General features: G+C 42.5%; 1 protein-coding gene across 1 annotated transcript in view; it reads left to right on the top strand.

Annotated features, from left to right (window-relative positions):
- Positions 1-21,756, top strand: part of tanc2a (tetratricopeptide repeat, ankyrin repeat and coiled-coil containing 2a) — a 106,821-nt gene that overhangs the window by 34,469 nt on the left and 50,596 nt on the right. Inside the window, 2 exon segments of the mRNA XM_039824231.1 lie at positions 3,751-3,858; positions 18,700-18,839. Coding sequence (XP_039680165.1) covers positions 3,751-3,858; positions 18,700-18,839 — 248 coding nt within the window.

The following is a 21,756-nucleotide window of genomic DNA, read 5'->3' as shown; positions in this document are numbered from 1 at the left end:
CCTTAGTGGTCCCCTAATACTGTATCTGAAGTCTCTTTTATATAGACCTTAGTGGTCCCCTAATACTGTATCTGAAGTCTCTTTTATATAGACCTTAGTGATCCCCTAATACTGTATCTAAAGTCTCTTTTATATAGACCTTAGTGGTCCCCTAATACTGTATCTGAAGTCTCTTTTATATAGACCTTAGTGGTCCCCTAATACTGTATCTGAAGTCTCTTTTATATAGACCTTAGTGGTCCCCTAATACTGTATCTGAAGTCTCTTTCCCGAAATTCAGCCTTGGTGCAGAATTACAGCCACTAGAGCCAGTCCCACAATGAGCTTTCCTTAGGATGTGCCATTTCTGTGTCTGTAGCTATTGAGGAGGAGAGAGGGGGGGGGGGGGCAAGGTGGAGGGTGGGGGTGTGGCCTTGACCAACTGCCACTTTTCTCGTTTGAAAGCCATGATGTCTCTCTCTCATGGGTTGGCCAAATTCTCTGGGCGGGCAAAGCAGAGAAAGGGGAGGTAACCTCGCTTGTTATGACCTCATAACAAGCAAGATTCCAGAACAGCCCATCTGAACTTTCATTTTCTCAAAGGCAGAGCAGGACACCCAGGGCTCGGTTTACACCTATCGCCATTTCAAGCCAATTGGGGACCATAGGCATTTTCATGCCATGGGACCTTTTAAGAATCGATTTAGGAATCGGAATTGTTTTAAAAGTACCAGTTTGGCATCGGAATCGTAAAAATCCAAGCGGTACCCAACCCTAGTTATAACATTAGTGTTATTATATTATCTTGTGGACCCTGTCATCTTGTGTGTTTTATAAGGATTAGTCTGGATCAACGAAAAAAGTACTGTACATTTCCAGGATAAAGCCTGACATCCTCACGCGCCGTGTCAGGCTTTGCCCCTCCCTGCCTTCCACTCGCCCTCAAAATCCCCTCTCTTCGGGAAACAACAACAAACTCAAAACTAGCAAGCTACATGCTGAAAATGGCAAGTTTAGAAGAACATTTGGATGGTGCAACAAGGCAGGCCTGCTTGGTTCTTTCGGGGAATGATTGTAAAGCATTACAGAGAATATGTTCACGGCATTTCCTGTCTAACTGGGACATTTTGGGACCAATTGGTGGGATTGCTGTGGACGAAGTACACACGGAGATACACTGGTAAGAGGAAATGAGGTTTATCCATGTATATCCAGCTAATTTAAATAACTCACGTTACCGTATTGTGTGCAATGTTGGGCAAATTACTTCCAAAATGTAATACATTATAGATTACTAGTTAAAGTCTTCTCTTTATCCACTTTAATACATCATTGATTATTTATAATATTTTGTATAATTAATATGAATATGCAAAGTAATCAATTAAAAGTACCATACAGGCAGAGTTAATTGGCATCTACCCTGGAAATCCAGAGTTCTCGCGAGAGCACAATTTGAATTTGCATCACTGTGGGATTGTTCAGGATTGTGGGTAATGAAGTACTTATCCAAGACATCGCAAATAAAAGACGTTTATCTCAAAACAAGGTCGGTGCCCCATGATTTTTGGCATCTATATGAGCATATACAATCACTTAGTCACGTCGGCATGCTGGTTTTAAGTCTATCATCGACCGTTACGATTTTATGGCTTATACTCCAATTTGTCAATGGAGAAATTGCATTGTATTTTTACTTCCAGAACACGCTGTGGGCGGGACTGTTGAGCTCTATTAGTAAACATTTTAAGATGGCTACGGATGAACTCCAGTTATTTATAACGGCTTTGGCCGCTACAATGAACAAGTTAGACTTGGCTTTTTTTTTTTTTTATCTAAAAGAGGAACAGAAGACGGCGCTCGAATTGTTCCTTTGCAAGAAGGACGTTTTTGCTGTTTTGCCGACCAGATACGGCAAGAGTTTAATCTACCAGTTAGCGCCGCTGGTAGCTAAGAGTTTAATCTATCAGTTAGCGCCGCTGGTAGCTAAGAGTTTAATCTATCAGTTAGCGCCGCTGGTAGCTAAGAGTTTAATCTACCAGTTAGCTCCTCTGGTAGCTAAGAGTTTAATCTACCAGTTAGCTCTGCTGGTAGCTAAGAGTTTAATCTACCAGTTAGCTCCTCTGGTAGGTAAGAGTTTAATCTACCAGTTAACTCCGCTGGTAGCTAAGAGTTTAATCTACCAGTTAGCTCCTCTGATAGCTAAGAGTTTAATCTACCAGTTAGCGCCGCTGGTAGCTAAGAGTTTAATCCACCAGTTAGCTCCTCTGATAGCTAAGAGTTTAATCTACCAGTTAGCTCCGCTGGTAGCTAAGAGTTTAATCTACCTGTTAGCTCCTCTGGTAGCTAAGAGTTTAATCTACCAGTTAGCTCCTCTGATAGCTAAGAGTTTAATCTACCAGTTAGCTCCTCTGATAGGTAAGAGTTTAATCTACCAGTTAGCTCCTCTGGTAGCTAAGAGTTTAATCTACCAGTTAGCGCCGCTAGTAGCTAAGTGTATGGGCTCTGATACGTACCTATTGTTGTGATTGTGTATGTTATCAATTATTATAATTATATATAATATATATATATATATATATATATATTATTATAGTATATTATTATATATATATATATATATATATTTTTTTATTATATATATATATATATATATATATATATATATATATATATATACCCTGTTTAAAAAGTCAAAAAAAGTCTCAAACTTCAAGATCACAATTTTAGCAAATAATTATTGTGTTCTAGGTCTTAAATAATTTTAGGCCAGGTCTTAATTTTCTTGCGTCCATGTAACGCTACCTCTAATGCTCATTCTAATGCTTAGAATGTTTGTTTTTTTATTCCATGGTGTTGTAGTTCTTTCTCTTGTAGTCCAAATATAATTCTCTGTATTAAGACTACAAGTGAGACAAACACGCAACTTATATTGCAGCTTATAGTCAGCTTTCGTATTAATGGCACGAGTCTATTTCGGATGGTACCATAGGCTTTGGGGAAGTGCAAGTTTAGGTATACTTGGCTTGGAAAAGACTAAAACTAGGGATTGAGTTTAAGTCAGTTACTAACAACGTATTTGAAGCCTACTGCTTTTATGCAAGAAAGCAATTCATTTTGTGACTACATTTCCTTTTCTTTTTATGGTGTTGTGATATACGTACATCCTACATTTAATTCATAACGGTCTTAAAAAATCTTCAATTTGACTTGGTGAAACCTGCAGAAACCCTGATAAAGATCGCCTCGAGTCTGATTGTACAAACACAGTCATGTCAGAAGCTCCGTATGTGTTTATTTTACAGAGAAAATATATCTCCTATTCTGACGTCTAGTTGTTGGTTTACTAGTGATGTGGTGGTTCAGAATGTGCCAGTATTAGTTCATTTCAATACATCTGAGAACATGACATGCCAGAAATAAAATCAAAATTAGAAAGTAAAATAATCCAAATAACTAAACTTAAAAAAAAAAAGAATATTAAAAAGAATATATATGAAGAAAGGATAGGCTGTCTTATAAAAGTATCTTGTAAATGTGGGTGAGAGGGAATTACCGTACTTAAAATACAAGGATTTTTGAAATGCTTCTAAAACAGGAGATTTGAGATTTCGCGCATGCGCGCACGCACGCACACACACACACACACACACACACACACACACACACACACACACACACACACACACACACACACACACACACACAGATGTTCTTCTGGTGGTTTCCTTTTCATACATACTCTCTGATTCTCCGTCTCCTGTTCACCAGGTGGCAGTGGCCTAGAGTCAGAGGGGTCAGAGGTCAGGATGATGGAGGGATTCACTCGTTCGCTTCCCTCGTCTCCCCTCCTCAACCTTCGCCTGGTAAAAAGAACTGGTAGGTCTGTCTGTCTGTCTGTCTGTCTGTCTGTCTGTTAGGGCTGCACGATATGAGGAAGATATGCGATAACGTTGTCGAATATTGCGATAACGATGTTACTTGCGATACACCAACAGATATTGAAGTGTACTCAGTTCTGCTGCTTTCAGTAGTCGGCTAAAATACAACAACTTGCTAGGAAATCATTTCCAACATTCTTTTATTGAACAAATTGAACATTGAATTCAATATAAAAGGGCACCACTAAAAAAGAGTGTCAGTTACATTTGCAGTTTTCTACTCCTACTTTCTTTCAACTAACACAAAAAAAGTGTCTTTCACTATATGTTGCAGCCCTTCACGATGTGTTTATTGTGCCAGTTGAGTTCGCAATGACGAAAAAAAATAAAAAAATAAAGGATATATTGTCTGTCTGTCTATAGATCTCTATCTATATGTACATATTCACATAATGAATTGTGCGTCACGTGCAACTGCTGTCTGCCCCATCTCAAGGGTCAATTCACAAAAGATACTAATGATGATATTTGATGATATTACAGCACAACCACGGCCTTACGTTTTTTTTTTGCTGCTCAGTGCAATGTGTCCCTTTTTGCACCTGATTGCAATTATCCACGCGGCAACGTATAAATGTTCAGACCGACGAGGTGCAGAGGCGTTCATCAAGACTTCAGGAACAGCATTTACAGAATGAAAAGGTGACCGAGAGATTTAATATCTCACTCTGGCGGTGCTGTTGGTGATTTCAAACGCACGCCTTCAGACTGTAAAAGAAAATGATTTGAAGCGGAGGACATTCCGTTAAGTGGGCCACCAATTCTGTATACCAACTCGCTATACCACACCGGGAGCGTCTAAGAAGTGGAGCGTCTTGCTGCCCGACTCGCAGATTTCATTGTCTCTGAGTACTTTACAGAACAATCCCTGTGTCTATTAAAGGGAAACTTCACCGATTAGCATTAAGCTTTGTATCAGTAGAAACCTGGTAGTATTTTTGAATGACCGTGCTTCCCTCCCTCTGTATTGTGGGCCTGGAAAAAAGCCTCAGATGACGCAAAATGACGATTTTTGCGTCATCTGAGGTTTTTTTGACCGGAGGCAAAAGACTACAGCCTGTATTAGGAGCCACTTCCGCATAGCCCAAAGGGGGTTGGACTGTCGGCTTTTTCCGGAGATTGCCGAGGGAAAAAACGAGTGTCAGCCATCTTGAATCCTCTCTTAGCTTCTCAGCAGGAGCAGAAACTGTTCATCCCGACGGAAATTTTAGAACACAACAATTATGTGCATTCAAACTACCACACACGTGTACCACCGGGATACATTGGAACACATCGGAGAATATGCAGGACACTTTATTACAGACGCAATACTCCACACGCTACGCGAGCTTCGCCTGCACGGAGACCAGCGGTGGTGCTCGATTCCTGTGGCCGGTAAAGTGACCTCATCAGCGGGGAGCGTTGAACGAGTGTGCCGGTGGAAAGCTAACGCTAGCCGGCCATCTGTTCACCAATCCTGCTTGCAAGTGTCCGCTCATTAAACAAACTGGACTACATCCAACTTCAACAAAACTCCCAACGTGAGTTCAGAGACTGCTGTGCTGTGTTTTTGTTGTTGTGGAAATATTGCTGTGGACAATCCAGCCTGCTGCTCTGTCACCGGGTAAGACTACTAGTGGAGGTGGGTTGTGTTACCCCGGACTGCCTGTTGCAGAAATGGGGTGATTTGTATCCAACTAACTGCTAACTGCTGGTGGAGTTTGTGACTGTAAAATGCCGACCATTCTAGCTACATCCCACGCAAATGTACGGCTGTGTTTATACTCGATGTTTATACCACAGCCCACCGAGAGCTAATGCTAGTAGCTATGTGTTAGCCTTCTTTTATTACATGGCTTGGTTGAATTCTAATGTAGAATGCGGTCTGTTATTTCTTGATAACAGACCGTTGCTAAGGATAACACACCGTTGCCATGCATAGCAGAGCGTTGCCATGGTAACAGTTCTGTTCACTCCGGAGCTATCAATCAATCCGCTGAAAGAAGTCCGGATAATGTATCAGCTGTGGCCAAAAAAAAGCATGTTTTAAATGTGTAACACCACTTGAGCTACGGTGAAACGTTTTTTCGTGCATATGGCTGAAATGACAATAAAACACACTTGTTGAGTTGATCGTCTCACTGTCTGTCTGTAAAGGGTAGGCGTGGCTTGGGAGTGGCCTCATACAGCAGCAAAGCAAGTGCATTATGGGATTTGGTGTCTTTCATCCATATGAGCCAAAAACACATTTTCTGGCTTATCTCAGCCTAGAAGGCACCAATTTCAATTTTCTTTTCACATTTCTACTACATTAGTGACCCAATTTAAAGATATATTCAGCTTTCCAGCGGTGAAATTTCCTTTTAAGCTAGTATCTACCTTCCACTCCAAGCACTCCTAGGGTTAGACCTTCTCTTTTCTGGTGTTGTCCTAATAAAACAGATCTGTGGAGTATATTATGTTTTTCCTCCTCTAAGATGAATCTGTCGTTGTATGTGGTGTTGTAGAGGAGACATATACGATATTAGGGTGGTGGTGGGGGGGTTGGTAAATTGACTGGATGCTCTCGCTGTTTGACTTCCTGCCCGGCTGTCGCATGAAAATAGACCTGGCGCGCTTCTGGGACGCGCCGTGACGCGGGTGGTGGTATATCAAGCACTGACTTGAATCGCTGCGATTGCACCCCTAGGGTTGCCGGTGGAAAATAGGGGTAACTGTGTGTGGCTGTTAGCGCTAGGGTTTGCAAAGGGGCGGAAATGTTCCAGTAAATCTCCGGAAACTTTCCATGGAAAGTTTAGCTGGGGAATTTTGGAAACATTCCAATTTGGAAACTTTCATGGGAATTAACCAGAATTAATGGGAATAAACTGGATATTTTTAATATTGCTTTCCATGGAAAGTTTAGCTGGGGAATTTTGGAAACATTCCAATTTTGATTTACTATGGTTAGTGGGCTATACAATTACCACACATAAGGTTAATAATAGCAATGGGTTATGTATTACCCCCCCACCCCCCAAAAAAAGAAAGAAACCTGTATTTTAAAAACTAAATGTTGGCCAGTATGTAGTAGCCTATGCTGATCACTGCGTGCGTGCATTGATGAATATAGGGAGGACATTCAACTGAAGTTGCATTAAATCAGGTTGTTTTAACCAAGATTATGCTGCAAGATGGGTTTTTTTTCAACTACATTTAAATTCCCTGTTATAGACTGACAGTATTATAACAAGCAATATTAAAAATATACAGTTTATTCCCATTAATTCCCAGTAATTCCCATGGAAAGTTTGAAACTTTGAAAATTCCCGGAATTTTGCAACCCTGATTAGCGCTGATCTAGGCTCATTTGCATAAAAAAGGAGCTAATTTGGCCACAAATGTATTCATATTACCTCATTTAAATACGTGCAAATTGCACAGGAGCACCGAGATGCTATTTGCATGGTCGTGCACTTACGGCTGCATTTCACACTTTGGGAAAACTTTGTTTTTGTCTTATTTTTGCAAGTTTAGCGGCTGCAAATGCCGCAAAATCCTTTTGTGAATTGGCCTGTCTGTCAGTGTGGTGCACATACATTATACAGTATAATAACAATCTGTCATACAGTAAGTCAAATACAGGAATACACATTCACACATTCTAGACGACACACACACACACACACACACACACACACACACACACACACACACAGTCATCACACAGAGGGAGAAACAGATGGCAATCTCCCGCGGAACTGTTGGTAGCTACGACGCTAACATTAGCAAAACAAACATGGCTGCGTGCCAGCGTCACACTGTGTTCTGTGAAAAAGGTGATGGCACACATTTCTGTGCACCAATCAGGATTTAGAAACATTTGAATTTCTGATTTGATTTGATTGTTAAACTCATTCATATTAGATAAACATTGTCAGCTTATGAAACATATTTTGAACCAGATAGTGTAGTGTGCACAATAGCGAAAAATGATATGTTAGGAGTTTTGGGCAATAGACCCCATTGTGATGCAATCATTGCATGTGCTAGTCAAGCCATAAGCCATACAGGAATCACACCCCTATGGAGTCTAGCCACTGTTTCTAAGTACAGAGAGAATCAAGGAGAAACCACAACCAGGGCTAGAATAGTTTCTTTGTTTTTCTTCTTCTTTTCCTCTCTCTCTTTCTGTCTCCTATTTGGTCATAAACACACACACAGCTGTGACCTGTTACTCTGTGTCTGGCAGCTGAATTTGGGGGGGGGGGGGTTGACCTTTGACCCTGCATTTGATCGTCCCTCTGTGCCTTTTGTGAGAGACAAAACAGAGAAATGTAACCCAAGCCGCTGCCAACCTCTCTCCTCCAGTCTCCTCTCTTTTTCCTCACCTCTTCTTGCGTCCTCTCCTCTAGTCTCCTTTACATTCCTCAGCTCCTCTGTTCTCCTCTCTCCTCTTCTCCTATAGTCTCCTTTACTTTCCTCACCTCCTGTAGTCTCCTTTACTTTCCTCACCTCCTTTAGTCTCCTCTCTCCTCTCTTCTAGTCTCCTTTACTTTCCTCACCTCCTCTATTCTCCTCTCTCCTCTAGTTTCCTTTACTTTCCTCACCTCCTTTAGTCTCCTTTACTTTCCTCACCTCCTCTAGTCTCCTCTCTCCTCTTCTCCTATAGTCTCCTTTACTTTCCTCACCTCCTCTAGTCTCCTCTCTCCTCCTCTCCTCTAGTCTTCTTTACTTTCCTCACCTCCTCTAGTCTCCTCTTCTCCTATAGTCTCCTTTACTTTCCTCACCTCCTCTAGTCTCCTCTCTCCTCCTCTCCTCTAGTCTTATTTACTTTCCTCACCTCCTCTAGTCTCCTCTCATCCCTCTCCTCTGGTCTCCTTTAATTTCCTCACCTCCTCTAGTCTCCTTTACTTTCCTCACCTCCTTTAGTCTCCTATGTCCTCCTCTCCTCTAGTCTTCTTTACTTTCCTCACCTCCTCTAGTCTCCTCTCTCCTCCTCTCCTCTAGTCTCCTTTACTTTCCTCACCTCCTTTAGTCTTCTCTCTCCTCTCCTCTAGTCTCATTTACTTTCCTCACCTCCTCTAGTCTCCTCTCTCCTCCTCTCCTCTAGTCTCCTTTACTTTCCTCACCTCCTTTAGTCTTCTCTCTCCTGTCCTCTAGTCTCCTTTACTTTCCTTACCTCCTCTAGTCTCCTCTCTCCTCCTCTCCTCTAGTCTCCTTTACTTTCCTCACCTCCTCTCTCCTCCTCTCCTTTACTTTCCTCCTCTCCTCTAGTGTCCTTTACTTTCCTCCTCTCCTCTAGTCTCCTTTACTTTCCTCACCTCCTCTAGTCTCCTCTCTCTGCCTCTCCTCCTCTCTCCTCTCTCTCTGGGATATTTGTCTGCATTAGCAAAGTTGGCCATCTGGCTAACACGCAGGAACCGGGCTCAGGGTTCCGACTGTGCGGAGCCGGTGCTGGTTCTGGGAGGACTGGTCAAGGTTTGATTGAGAGTGGAGCATTCCTGTTACTGGATGATGGATGGTGTTATGCTCTGTGGGGGGAGCGTGGTGAGTTGGTGGTTACTTTTTGATTTAGAAAGCACATTTTAATATGTTTGACAGGTTATATTTATTTTTATTTTATTCAGTGTTTTCTTCTGCTGACTTGATTTAGATTTTTTTGTCACTGTTAATTCTTCTCTGAAAATGGTCCCATAAAGGGACTTTGAAAACCTCTCCTCCTCTCCTCTCCTCTGATTTGACACTTCTCCTAATCATTACCATGTGGAGTCTCGCTCCGACTCTCTTTCTGTGTCTCTGCCACTCGCTCTCTGTCAAAACACACACAATATGAGCCAAGACAACTTCTTAAAGTCAGAACACCATTCCCACATACACACACACTGCAGTAACTACAAACCAAACCACAGTAACTGCACTCTGGTTACTGCATAGTTACTGCATTCTTGTTTTATAATGCTACATGCTGAAGTAACTGCACTCTGGTTTGGTCATATGTGGAATGTGGGGGCGTTTTCACACCTATAGTTTGTTTGCTCTGGTCCGAATCAGTTAATGAGTTTGTAAACTTGGCGATTTTTTCCCCCTTGGTTCAGTTTTGTTTCACACAGACAAAAATTAAGCGAACCAAAATGCAAACCACGCAAGAACGTTCACTCGTCTTATTGATCAGATGTGCTCATTCCAGATCGTTACCATGTCCGCTCGCCGAGACTTCGCTCTGCTCTCCCAAGTTTCTGTCCCAACTTTAGCGGCGGCTGGTTTGACCACGGAGATGTTAACTGACCGTAGATCAGCTATGGGATCAGCAGGTGAAACAAATAGAATAGGCTATTTGCATGTTTTCTAAACATTTAGCTTTACTGTACATTTAACATTTAGATTTAGATTTCACATTTAGATTTAACCGTTAGAGAGCAACATTAGCATTAATTTGGAGTCATGTTTTTGGCCACCTGGTGAATCTAAGGCCATTATTAACTCACTTTTAGCTCCGTTTTTGGTCTCCACCAACTCCTGAGAAGGGTAGGCATTGGTTTTTCAGATTCTTCCTTTCTATTCCGGTTCTTATCAATTCGTGGTTCAGCGTTTTTGGGGGGTGGAGTTGAAACGGGTCACATGCTTATTTCACAGACAATAGGACAATTTTATTTCGATTCAGTGGTGATAAACAGTTTTACCGGGCTTTTTCAATGTAAAATAAAGCCACACTTCAGAGCGCTGCTTACTGCGCTCCATGGCTGCAACACAACAAGCGCCTGGAATTACGGTGGCCGCTACGGCTACGGTAACCCAAACTTGCACGTGTTAAATTTGGAACCAATGATCGGATTAAAAACCAAATTATCCAAACGATTCCATTAAAAAAAAAAAAAAATTCCATTGGATTTTAAATTTTTAAAACGATTCCAAGTTGGAACCGGTTCTCGATAGCCAATCCAACTCCTGAGAGAAATATCTGTCTCTTTAGCTGCTAAATGCTCAACTATGTTCACCAGCTAGTAGCTAACTGTGTCTGTCTGCGGTTTGGTGCTGAGCAGGTAGAGTACAGTGGTTTCTTAGAGCTTTGCGTCTGAAAACATCACTTGAGAGCGGTGAGAGTAAACTCAAACAGTGAAGTTGTGGGTCAGACAGCCAAACAATAAAACAGTGTAAACTGACTATAAAGCTCTGGAAGGCCAAGGGGAGCTGTAGATTCAGGTGATACTTTATTGTAGGTTCATCACTACAAGCAACCCCTTTCATATTGTCACATTGTTTTCATGTTGTCATTTGATACATTATGATTGCAAAAATAGGGTTTAAAGTTGCTTTATGTATTAAAAATGCAAATGTTTTTTTTTATATTGGTTCCGATATGAATATTAATAGTAGTTGGCAGACTAGTCTCGCATTGCCAGCTAGTCCCCACAGCATTCCGGGATGGGAGAAAAACGTGCTCTGGTTTATTGGCATTTCTTTAAACCAATCCCAATCGTCTTGGGCGGCGCTAAGCTCTGGACGGAGCCACGGCGCCGCTGCCAAATAGCCTCGGGAAGGAACTTGTTTTGGTGGAACCTGTGTGAGATCTGAGGAGCAGTTAACCATAGTCCTCATAAATCAAATGGAGTTTAAAATTAAAACACAAAGAAAGCAGAAGGTAACGGACATCCGGCCGAAAGGAGGGACATCTGGGGGAATTTCCGGCGGCACCGGAGCAATCCTGGAAGTGGAACGTCGTGGATATAAACTAAAGGCAGACAGACACCTAGCGCAACTGAGATACAAGAAAGCTGAAAGACCACATTTTGATATTGCATGTTCCACTTCCCTTTCAGAATATTATCCAAAGGCAGAGCACAGTGCAGTACGAGCATTTCTTACGGTCCATGGTATTATGAAGGTTCTACGGCTTGATGCTGATTTTTTTTTGGTTAAATAATCAGTCTAAAAAGATGACGTGAAATGAAGGCATTACAACCTTTCAATTTCGTATGCAGTTTGTCAGCCAGCCTGAAAACTTAAACCCTTTTTTTTTCCTCACCTCTTTTGTTACTGCTCTCCTTATTGTTTTTTTTATGTACAACCGGAAGACCCTGTAAATCTCAGCTCAACTACTTCTTTAAGTCTTCATCCTAGACTTTTTTTTCTCCCTTTCCGCTTTTCATTGAAAAGGTCTTTGTTGATTGAAAACAACTCCAGATTAAAAAAATAAATAATAAAAAATGCAGTTTTAGAGCGATCAGAGAGGCAAACATCGAAGCATCATACTGTTGTTTCATTCAATCCAGCTCTTTATTTAGTACTTTTCTGTCTACATTTTTCACATTTTCCGGACTAAAGTGGATTACAGCCTTCCATCTTCACTTTGCTCTGTGGTCAGACGCTCCTCTGTTCTTGGAAAAGGAGTTCCACTGTAATTTCAGCATTTCTTTGGTCTGCCGACCTACATGCAAGTCTCCCTTCCACATTCTCTCTCTCTCTGGTGTTTTCCTTCTGTTAGAAGAAAGAAGCATGGACTGTCTTTCCAGACTTTCCTTGCACTTCTCGACCCATATCTCTTCGTTCAGCTCCTCCTGCAGTCCTTCCCTTTCTCTCCTGTGTGCGTATGTGTGTGTGTGCATGCGTGTGTGTGTGTGTGTGTGTGTGTGGTTTCTTTTGGGTTGGAGGAGGGGAGGTTTTGATTTGCTGTGCAGTCAGACGAGGGAGGTCGTCTTTCAGACCAGATATGGGGGCTGAAAGAAAAGCTCTTAAACACTTGGAAACTTTGACTTCTTGCGCTTCCGAGGATATCATCTGGAGAGGAGATTTACTCTTTGCACCTCATGCTTTAAGTTGTTTGTTTGCTATTTCTGTATGGTTTTGAGAAAGGCTCTACCTGTGAATGAGAAGGATTGCATTTTTTTTTTAATTTTTCTTTTTGGGCCACAAAGGACAATAACCAGAGGGATTACATCGTCCAGATCTGCTGGGAGTTGCGGCCAAGTTTTCAAAGCGCGTGTGGATTCCGGTTTCCCCTCTGAAAGTAGCAACGTACCTATACTCAACCTATGAGGAGTCTGGCTATTATGTTTGCATGTTTGCCTATCCTGCTTATTAACCGCAGTCATTCTGCTTTAGAAGTTGGAGTACCTCTAGGGTTTTTTTATTTTTAATGTTCCTGGAGAGTCTCTTCCTCCTCTTATCTCTTCATCCCTACCTCCTTCATCTGTCTCTCCCTCTCTCCTTTGTGTGCTCTGGAGAAGGAGGAGCTCAGGACCAAAAAAGAAGAGGACTGGATAGTGATGTCGTGTGCGTTCACATTTTCACCGAGAAAGCTTAATGGAGAGGACGCACGGCGCAACAGCAGTTCAACAAACTACGCTAACTGCTGAGACAAAGAACCTCGCTTTCGTTCGTCTTGGCAACTGTTGTGTTTTGGGGGCAATGACAGCCCCTCTGAATTGCTGACTCCGCCCCCTCTCCATGGAACCCCTCTGAACCCACCAGAACCCCACTGCCAGCTAGTTATGGACTGCACGGCGGCTATTTTGAAAGCATGCGCCCGCTCCAGAACCAAGTGGTGTCGGCACGAGCGGTCCTCTGTCCATCGCCCGTGGAGAGCGGCGGACGGCTGCAGTTGCGGCGCGGACGTCACGGCCGTCACTGGCCACGCCTCTTCCCTCCTGCGGCGCTTGCTGTTTTACGCCTGCTGTTGTCAGTCCCACGAGGACAGCTCTGAGCTGTGTCGGGAATGGGTGGATCGTCCCGGCAAAGCACCGAGAGGAGGAAGAGGAAGGAGTGAGGAAGAAGGTGAGAGTGATGGACTCTCCCTGTAGGCTCCCGATGTTCTTGTTTCAGGCAGACAGGTTTCTAACCCGGGGTCAAAACCTGCAATAATAGTGTCAGGCTTTGGGGCTTTTTCATATTTACTAGTGCTGTCAAACGATTAAAATATTTAATCGCGATTAGTCGCATTAATGTCATAGTTAACTCGCAATTAATCGCACATTTTTATCGGCTAGCTTTGTGCTTTTGTCGCCTGGCTTTGACGAGGACGTGGACGTGCTGCGATGATAGCTCAGTTCACAACGACAAAACACACACATCACTTTGGTCTTGTCAGTGGAACCATTTGGCAACTTTTTAAAAGTAAACTTACCATTCAGAATCTTATGGGCATCCATTTCGGCGTCTCGCGCTCGCCATCCACTCAAAACGTAACGTTAGCCTGCTACTCTTTGGCCGGCTCGCAAGCCCAAACAAGTGTGTGCGGCGTGCCTGTTGTTTAGTTTCCGGTCCAGCTAGATCCGGTTTGGTGTTGTAGTTTTTCTAACGTTACTAGTTGTTGCAACAGCATGTGTAAAAAAACTACAAAGTTTGCTAGGCCAAAAAGAACGCTAATCTGGCGATAACAAAATTGTCGCCGTTAAAATGGGTTTGCGTTAACGCCGTTAATAACGCGTTTAACTGACAACACTAATATTTACTTATGAGAGTGAATGCTATTTTGTGTTTTATATTATCTAGAAGAAGAAGAGATACTTTATTGATCCCCAGGGGGTAAAATACATTTTTACACTCTGTTGATAGCCTATATATTACACATTACACATAGGCCCGAAATACACACACATGGACAAACAGGACCTTTAACACGCACTAATGGAGAGATGTCAGAGTGAGGTTGCCGCCCATTAAAGGTGCCCCGAGCAGTTGGGGGTTTGATGCCTTGCACAAGGGCACCTCAGCAGTGCCCATGAGGTGAACTGGCACCTCTCCAGCTACCAGTCCACAGTCCGTACGGGGACTTGAACCGGCGACCCCCCGGTTTCCAAGCCAAGTCCCTACGGAATGAGCTACCGCTAATTGTATTGATATTGTGTGTTATGTTTCAGGGAAAATGTGTGTTGAGAGTATGGACGGAAAGAATCCAGAGAAAGCCAAAGTCCTCTTTTAGCCTGTGTTTCATTAGCCTTTGTTGCTCCAACTCATAGCGGACCTCTTAGTTCATCGGTCTCTTTCGAATAGCTGAAACATGTTCCCCTTAGTTTTCTGTCCATATATATACTTAAACATTTGTTTTGCACAATGTTTAAAGTGTCTTCATCATTAAAATTGAGTCTTTATACTGTGCACGACAAGGTTACTTTCAGTCAAAAAGTAGTCTGGATCACCGCCAGACAATTTGGATCGTGCAACAAGGCAGGCCTGCATGGTTCTTTAAAGAGTTACAAAGAATACGTTTTGGGGTCGATTGGCAGGAATTTGCTATTGACAAATTTTACATGGCGATACACTGGTAAAATGAGGTTTAACCACGTATCCAGCTAATTTAAATAGCTCACGTTACTGTTTTGTTAACTTCATTTAGTATTGTATGTGGCCTTTTCTTTTCCACCAAAACAAGTTCCTTACCAAGACTATATTCCAGAGCCACCGTCTTTCTGCGTCCCAAGACGATTGTGATTGGTTTAAATAAATGCAAGCAACCCAGAGCGTTTTTTTTTTCTCCTATCCCTGAATGTGTGTGGTGTAGCCAGACCTTACTCCACAGTGCTGTGGAAATGTGAGACTAGTCAAAAAGCAATATAGATGATTGCTGGCAGCATGAGTTGACTTGAGACAACAGTCGCCTAAACTATGATCTGAATAGTTAAACTAGATGCACACCCGCAGCGGTGGACTCTTGCTAATTCGTAGCGAATCTAATATTCTCATCTATGAGAGGAATTGAGTGATGTCTCCTCTGTTTTTTCTCTTGAAGGAGTATCATCTCTGGTTAGAAGAGGTGGTTAGAAGAGGTGAAGCCATCATGGGAGTTGAGTAAACAATGTGTGGATTCTACTTTGTTCACTCTGTCCTTATTAAGCTTTAAACTTTCAGTTTCTGTCTGCCAATGCTCAAACAGATGTCGGATAAGTTAAGGAATTCAAATTAATTCTGTTTTTCCTGTAGTCTTGTATAGCCGAGGCGAGCTGCCTCGTCTGAAATAAAGGCCACCTCTACTATAAAACATTACAGAAAAATATTTCCTGAACCTATCCAAAAATCTCTACAAAGCTCGACGTCTTTAACTCTAATTAGAACTGAGCAAATACTTACTGGCAGCCCAACAGGATGAACTCAACACAAGCAGAACAGAAGAAAGCAACGGACACTGTGGTGTTGCTAGCTCTTCCACTGCAGTACACAGTGGAGAAATCAGTAGGTTTAGCCTTTAGCCTAGTAGCTTAGTAGCTAATAGGGTTGGGTACCGAACTGCGATACAATTTTTCTGGAGCAGTTTATTATTATTTAGTTGGAAGTTACAATTAGGCGTGAGGTTTCCTGTAGGGTGAATCGTGGGGTTATGGCAAATATTTGATTAATAATCAACTTTTTGGGTTACAGTTATATCTAAAAAAGTGACGAGACAACCCAATTTGAGCCCACAAGAATAGTTTTACGGAGTCTCTTTTCGCATGGAGACATAAGATTCTATCTTTTTTTGACTGACGGGTTCATTAACCAATCAAAACACAGTGACATATGCCTACTATAGGTTTCTGAGTGTAGCTGAATGATGAACAGAATGAACATTTTGAGTTTGGAGCATCTTTGTTACTTTACATGTCTTTTAGCTTGTAGCTTTGGTGACTTACTGATTACTAAAGAAACCACTATGGCTAGCAGGCTAAACGGGATCTTACTTTTGGCAGCCCGTCACAAAAGCCAGCTGGCTTTGGCAGGTGGGTTAAGCTAGCTGGCTTGCCAGACCTCAACGCTGCTAGGTTCGCTCACCTTTTCTCCCTTCTCTCTAAGGTCAGCACAGCTTAGCAAGAAGGCTTGATGAACAAATTGATGGGCACATTTACTAAACCTGGCGATTTCAGAGTTTTAGCCTAGCCTATGAGTTATAATAGTTTGTTTTTTTTAGCTTTTTTTGTTCATCTGTTATTTTTGCTATACCTTCGTCCCAGCCGTGGTTTGATTCCACATTTTTTATGCTTTCACTCTGAGTTACTCTGCATTGCTCTTTCCCGGTCAACTTGTATCTTCAGAGCTGAAAACATCCAGAGAGAAAGAGGATCAAGGCAGATATGCTTGAAACAAACAAGTTTGTCCAACCACGTCTAAAAAACAAAGCATTTAGCTGTTGGCATAGAATGGCCAATCTCGAAGGCAGGGTGCTGTAAGAGAGAAGGACGGGATGTAATAGTAGTTCAGATATAGGCATAAATGGCACACATTCTTTCCTCTAAGTCTAAGGCACTGAAAAGAGAGCTCTACAGAGAAGTTTAAACCCTGCTTACTTTGTCGTCTCTGCACACCTAGCAACTCGCCATGTGAGGTGGGGAAGGAAGCGAAAAATGGAAGGAAGAAAGGAAAGAGAGCTGACAGAGGGAATCAGAAGCTACAGTAGATAATGCGACGGGAATGGAAAAGGCTGTGCTCCCAGTATCTGATCTTTCCATTTTATTTTTCTTCTTCTAAAAATGACTCGCACACCCTGTCATTGACTGACCACACACACATGCATGAATGTGCGTGTATATGCACACAGTATTCCCAGTGTGTTTTGTGTTTGTTTGGTTTTATTTCTCTGTGTGTGTGTGTGTGTGTGTGTGTGTGTGTGTGTGTGTGTGTGTGTGTGTGTGTGTGTGTGCTTGCTTGCGTGGGTGCGTGTGTGTGTGTGTGTCTGCGGTGCTTAACTAGTATATAATCCAACAGTCAGCAATTTATAGCCTGTAATTATAGACTGTCAAAGAGACACAGTATGAGCTTTCATGCTGTGGCGTGTGTGTGTGTGTGTGTGTGTGTGTGTGTGTGTGTGTGTACACTCTTGACATAGTTATGTCATGATAGTGAATATATTAATGTTGAGATCAATTACTGTTCCTCACACAGTATTCTCAGTGGGCTTTGCGTTGGAATTCATGCTTTTTTTGTGTTTTGTGTGTGTTTTAAGTTCTTTTACAATTTGTTCTATTTTTATAATCTCCTCTGATTGGACAGTGCATACCAATTTCTCATCCTGATTGGACAGATCCAATCTCACACAGTATGAGGAGGCGTGCCTCCAGGGCAACAGAATAGATGGATAGAGCTTATATCCCACTGAGGTCTCTACTTTCTGGCTTGTTCCAGTGCTCAGTCTGTGTTTCTGTCAGTGTGTCTCCACAACTGCAAATTCAATTTGTGTGACTTCATTTGTATTTGACTATGCTGTTACTTGGCAGCAAGGCTTTCTTGAACATTAATATATTAGCAAAGTTGATATTAAAGGGATAGTTCGCTTGAAGAGATATTTTGCTGATTTAATCCAGCTCTGTGTCATGTCAGTGTGGTCAGTGTTGAGCTCAGATTCCCTCTGTGGCGCCAGTGCACGGAGCTCCATGTGGAGCAGGGCAGCGGAGGTCTGCCAATATCAGCAGTCGTCCGCTGCCTTGCTCCTTCTTCACTGGGGCCACGGAGGAAAGCCAAACATTGTTCATTCCAACACTTCCCACACAAAGATGACAAAGAGCTGGTTTAAAATCTGCAAAGTATTCCTTTTAAGTAAATGAGAAGATTGATACCACTCTCATGCCTGTGAAATAAATGTGAAGCCGCTGAAACCAACCAGCTGGTTAGCTTAGCTGAGCTTAACATAAAGACTGGAGCCAGCTGGCCTGACTTTGTCCAAAGGTAACAAAATCTTTTTCTTTTAAATTAGTTATTACACAAAACTGATTTGGTGCGTGGTCTGTTTTAAAGCTGCTCTCTCAATTTCCTCTAGCTGTCGTGGTAGAGGGCTTGAGATGTTTTTTACCGGTCAATTTGTTAGGACAAATGAAAAACCATTTCCCCTTTTCTTCACTCTCTCACTCTCCAGGCGAGGATGAGGAGTTAGGACCCCCACCCTCAGTAGACGAGGCGGCTGATGCTCTGATGACCAGGCTGGGCTTCCTGCTTGGGGAAAAGATAATCGGTGGAGAGCCGGGGTCCCCTTACCACGCCCAGCATGATAGAGAGGTAATCAACCCACACACAGGTGCACACTCTCACACTTTGTTTTAGGGCTCCATAACTTGTAAAACATTTTAAGCAGAAAAGGTTGGGGTACCTTTACTCGGGTGCCTAAATTCAGATTTCAGAAGTATATTCCAATCATATTGTAATTTTTCTGAAATTAGAGGTGTTGTTTTATTATATATAGGTAAAGTGTTACTGTTATTTTATCTCTGTCCTGGTGTGTACCAGAGAGATTTCCGAAATCTTGGCAATGTGCAAATAATAATAATTAATCATATTTTTTAATTTGTATTATTTGTATTTTGGAAACCTATGGAAACACAAAATAGTCTGAGAGTCTGAACTGAGAATCAAATTTTTTTTGATTAAAATATCAAAGTGTACAATAGTACAGTAGTTTTAGAATGTTCAGATTCTTTTTGTCACCTCTAAGGCTGCCATAGGTTTCCATTCATTTCAATATTCTTATACTCACGTACAAGTAGGCTCTTCTGTACAGTACTTAAAGGACGTAAATGCACGTAGTTTGGATGGCAGTTCTGACCCAGAGCACAGAGATTAACCACAAGACAGAGTAGCGGGTTTAACAAAGAGTTTTAAGTACCGATTCCATTAACCCTTGTGTTGTCCTTCAGGTCCCAGTGACCCGAAGGACAACACAAGGGTTAATGGAATCGGTACTTAGAAACAACAGGCTGGAGGGAACAGGGCTGAGGGCTGCAGGACCGACTGAGGCTGGATGTCGGGCAGGCAGAGGTGGATCCCAAAAGTCCCTCTTAGATCCAAGCGTGGAGGAGACACGGTAGAGCACACAGGAGCAGTAGGTCTTGAGGCGGGGTCTGGACAAAAAAGCAGGAATTAGCTGAAGCACAAAAAAAAAAAACACAAACAGGACTAGGAATTATCTTGGAAAGCTCTAATGGAGCCAAGTTCCCACACTGGTGGACGTAACAAACTGGCGACGATTGTGAGAACAACCGGGGCTTAAGTACTGGTGAGGTGAGTAGGTGATTGGCAGAAGCTGTGCAGGATGAATGGCAGCGCCCTGGAGAGAGAAGGGCCCCGCCCCGTGACCTACATACAGACTGGGAGAAGACAGATACACAAGGGAAATGGGAAAACACACACTAGGACATGGAAAGCCAGCCTACCCCATAATACTAAGAGTAAAGGCCAATTTATACTTCTGCGTTAAATCGACGCCGTGGGTATGTATGTGGAGTTACGGACCCTATGCCGTAGCCTGATTTGCACCTCTCAAAAAATTTAACCATTTCTAACATTTTTCTTAACAAAAATAGATCTTATTCGTTCAAATATCTCACCGCCCATTTATGATCCTGGTCTTATGCTTGCCCACCCTGCCTGTATCTCTGTCTCTCGTCTACACTATTGCTCATACAAGGTCCTCCACCTACCCCTTGGATATTGTTCCTTCACACCTTTTAAATGATGTACTGGACACTGTAGGTCCCAAAATTTCACTTATTATATACAGCAGTCTTGCCAATGGAACTGTCCCATCCATTTTTAAACATGCAATAGTCCATCCTCTTATTAAAAAAACCGAACCTTTTCTAATCCCATTTCTAAGCTTCCCTTCCTGTCTAAAGTATTGGAGAAAATTGTGTATGCTCAGCTAATTGTCTCATTTAGATAATAACAACATCATGGAAAATCAATCGATTCAATCTGGGTTCAGGGCTCGTCAAAGTACAGAATCGGCCCTTCTTAAAGTCTCAAATGACCTGCTACTGGCTTTAGACTGTGGTAAATGTGCCATCCTAATTCTATTAGATCTCAGTGCAGCATTTGATACAGTGGATCACAATATCTTATTAAACCGTCTTAAGGACCAGGTTGGCATTCAGGGCACTGTCCTCAAGTGGTTTGCCTCCTATTTAGCCGATAGGACTTTCTCTGTTAATATTGGCAGCCTTTACTCCTTCACAGCCCCTATTTCTTGTGGAGTACCCCAAGGTTCCATTTTAGGGCCCATTTTATTTGGTCTGTATATGCTCCCTCTGGGCTTTATATTCCGCCAACACAATGTTTCTTCAATCTATTTGCCGTTAAATCCGGGGGATTACATGCATTCTTAACTGCCTCCAGGATGTGAATGCTGGATGGCCAAAAACTACCTACAACTGAATGACTCCAAAACAGAGGTGATTCTTCTTGGGCCCCAAAACACCACAGCAAGCATAGCTAGCCACCAGGGTCCGCTGTCTCTTAACCTGCACGTCCATGCCAGAAATCTTAGTGTCATCTTTGATTCATCACTTTGTTTTGAGAAACAGATCAATTCAGTGGTGAAAAGTTGCTTTTTTCAACTCAGGAATAGGCCTGTCGCGATAGTCAATAAATCAATTAATCGCACGATAATTTTTCCAGCCGGAATAATTTCCATTTGCATGCTTGTTTGTTTTCCTTGTGTCTCTCTCTCTCTCTCTCTCTCTCTCTCTCTCTCTCTCTCTCTCTCTACCAAAGAGACTGGAGGACCACTCTCGGTTCTTTAGCATAACGAGGAGTGAACCCTCTTGTCAGTCGCATGGTCTTTGTGTTGGGAGGCGGGAATCCTGGCGGAGAGACTGAGACAGAGAAACGCTAGTTGAGAATTGGAGCAGGGTTTGCCACAGCACTTTGCAGTCAAAATGACGTAATATCCTGCCGGCGCGTCCGATTTATAGCGCACGAGCAGAGGTCGCGCACGGCTCTTTTGTTTCAGCGGCGTGCGACAAAGCGGAAACAGAAGGCCTGAACGAGTTCGCCGACAACCGGATGCCAGGACTCTCAGAGTGACTGCAAGTCTGTCTTGTAAACTTACTGGGTTAAGATGAGTTCTTTTATGGTGAATGAAAGGCTTGATCCGACGAAGTAGGTCATCGAATCAAATCGAAGCATTGACGGCCATGCT

This window comes from Perca fluviatilis, chromosome 15, assembly GCF_010015445.1.
Source record: "Perca fluviatilis chromosome 15, GENO_Pfluv_1.0, whole genome shotgun sequence".
NCBI classification, from domain to species: Eukaryota; Metazoa; Chordata; class Actinopteri; order Perciformes; family Percidae; genus Perca; species Perca fluviatilis.
Note: the sequence above shows the minus strand (reverse complement) of the source record. Positions and strands in the feature narration are given on the sequence as shown.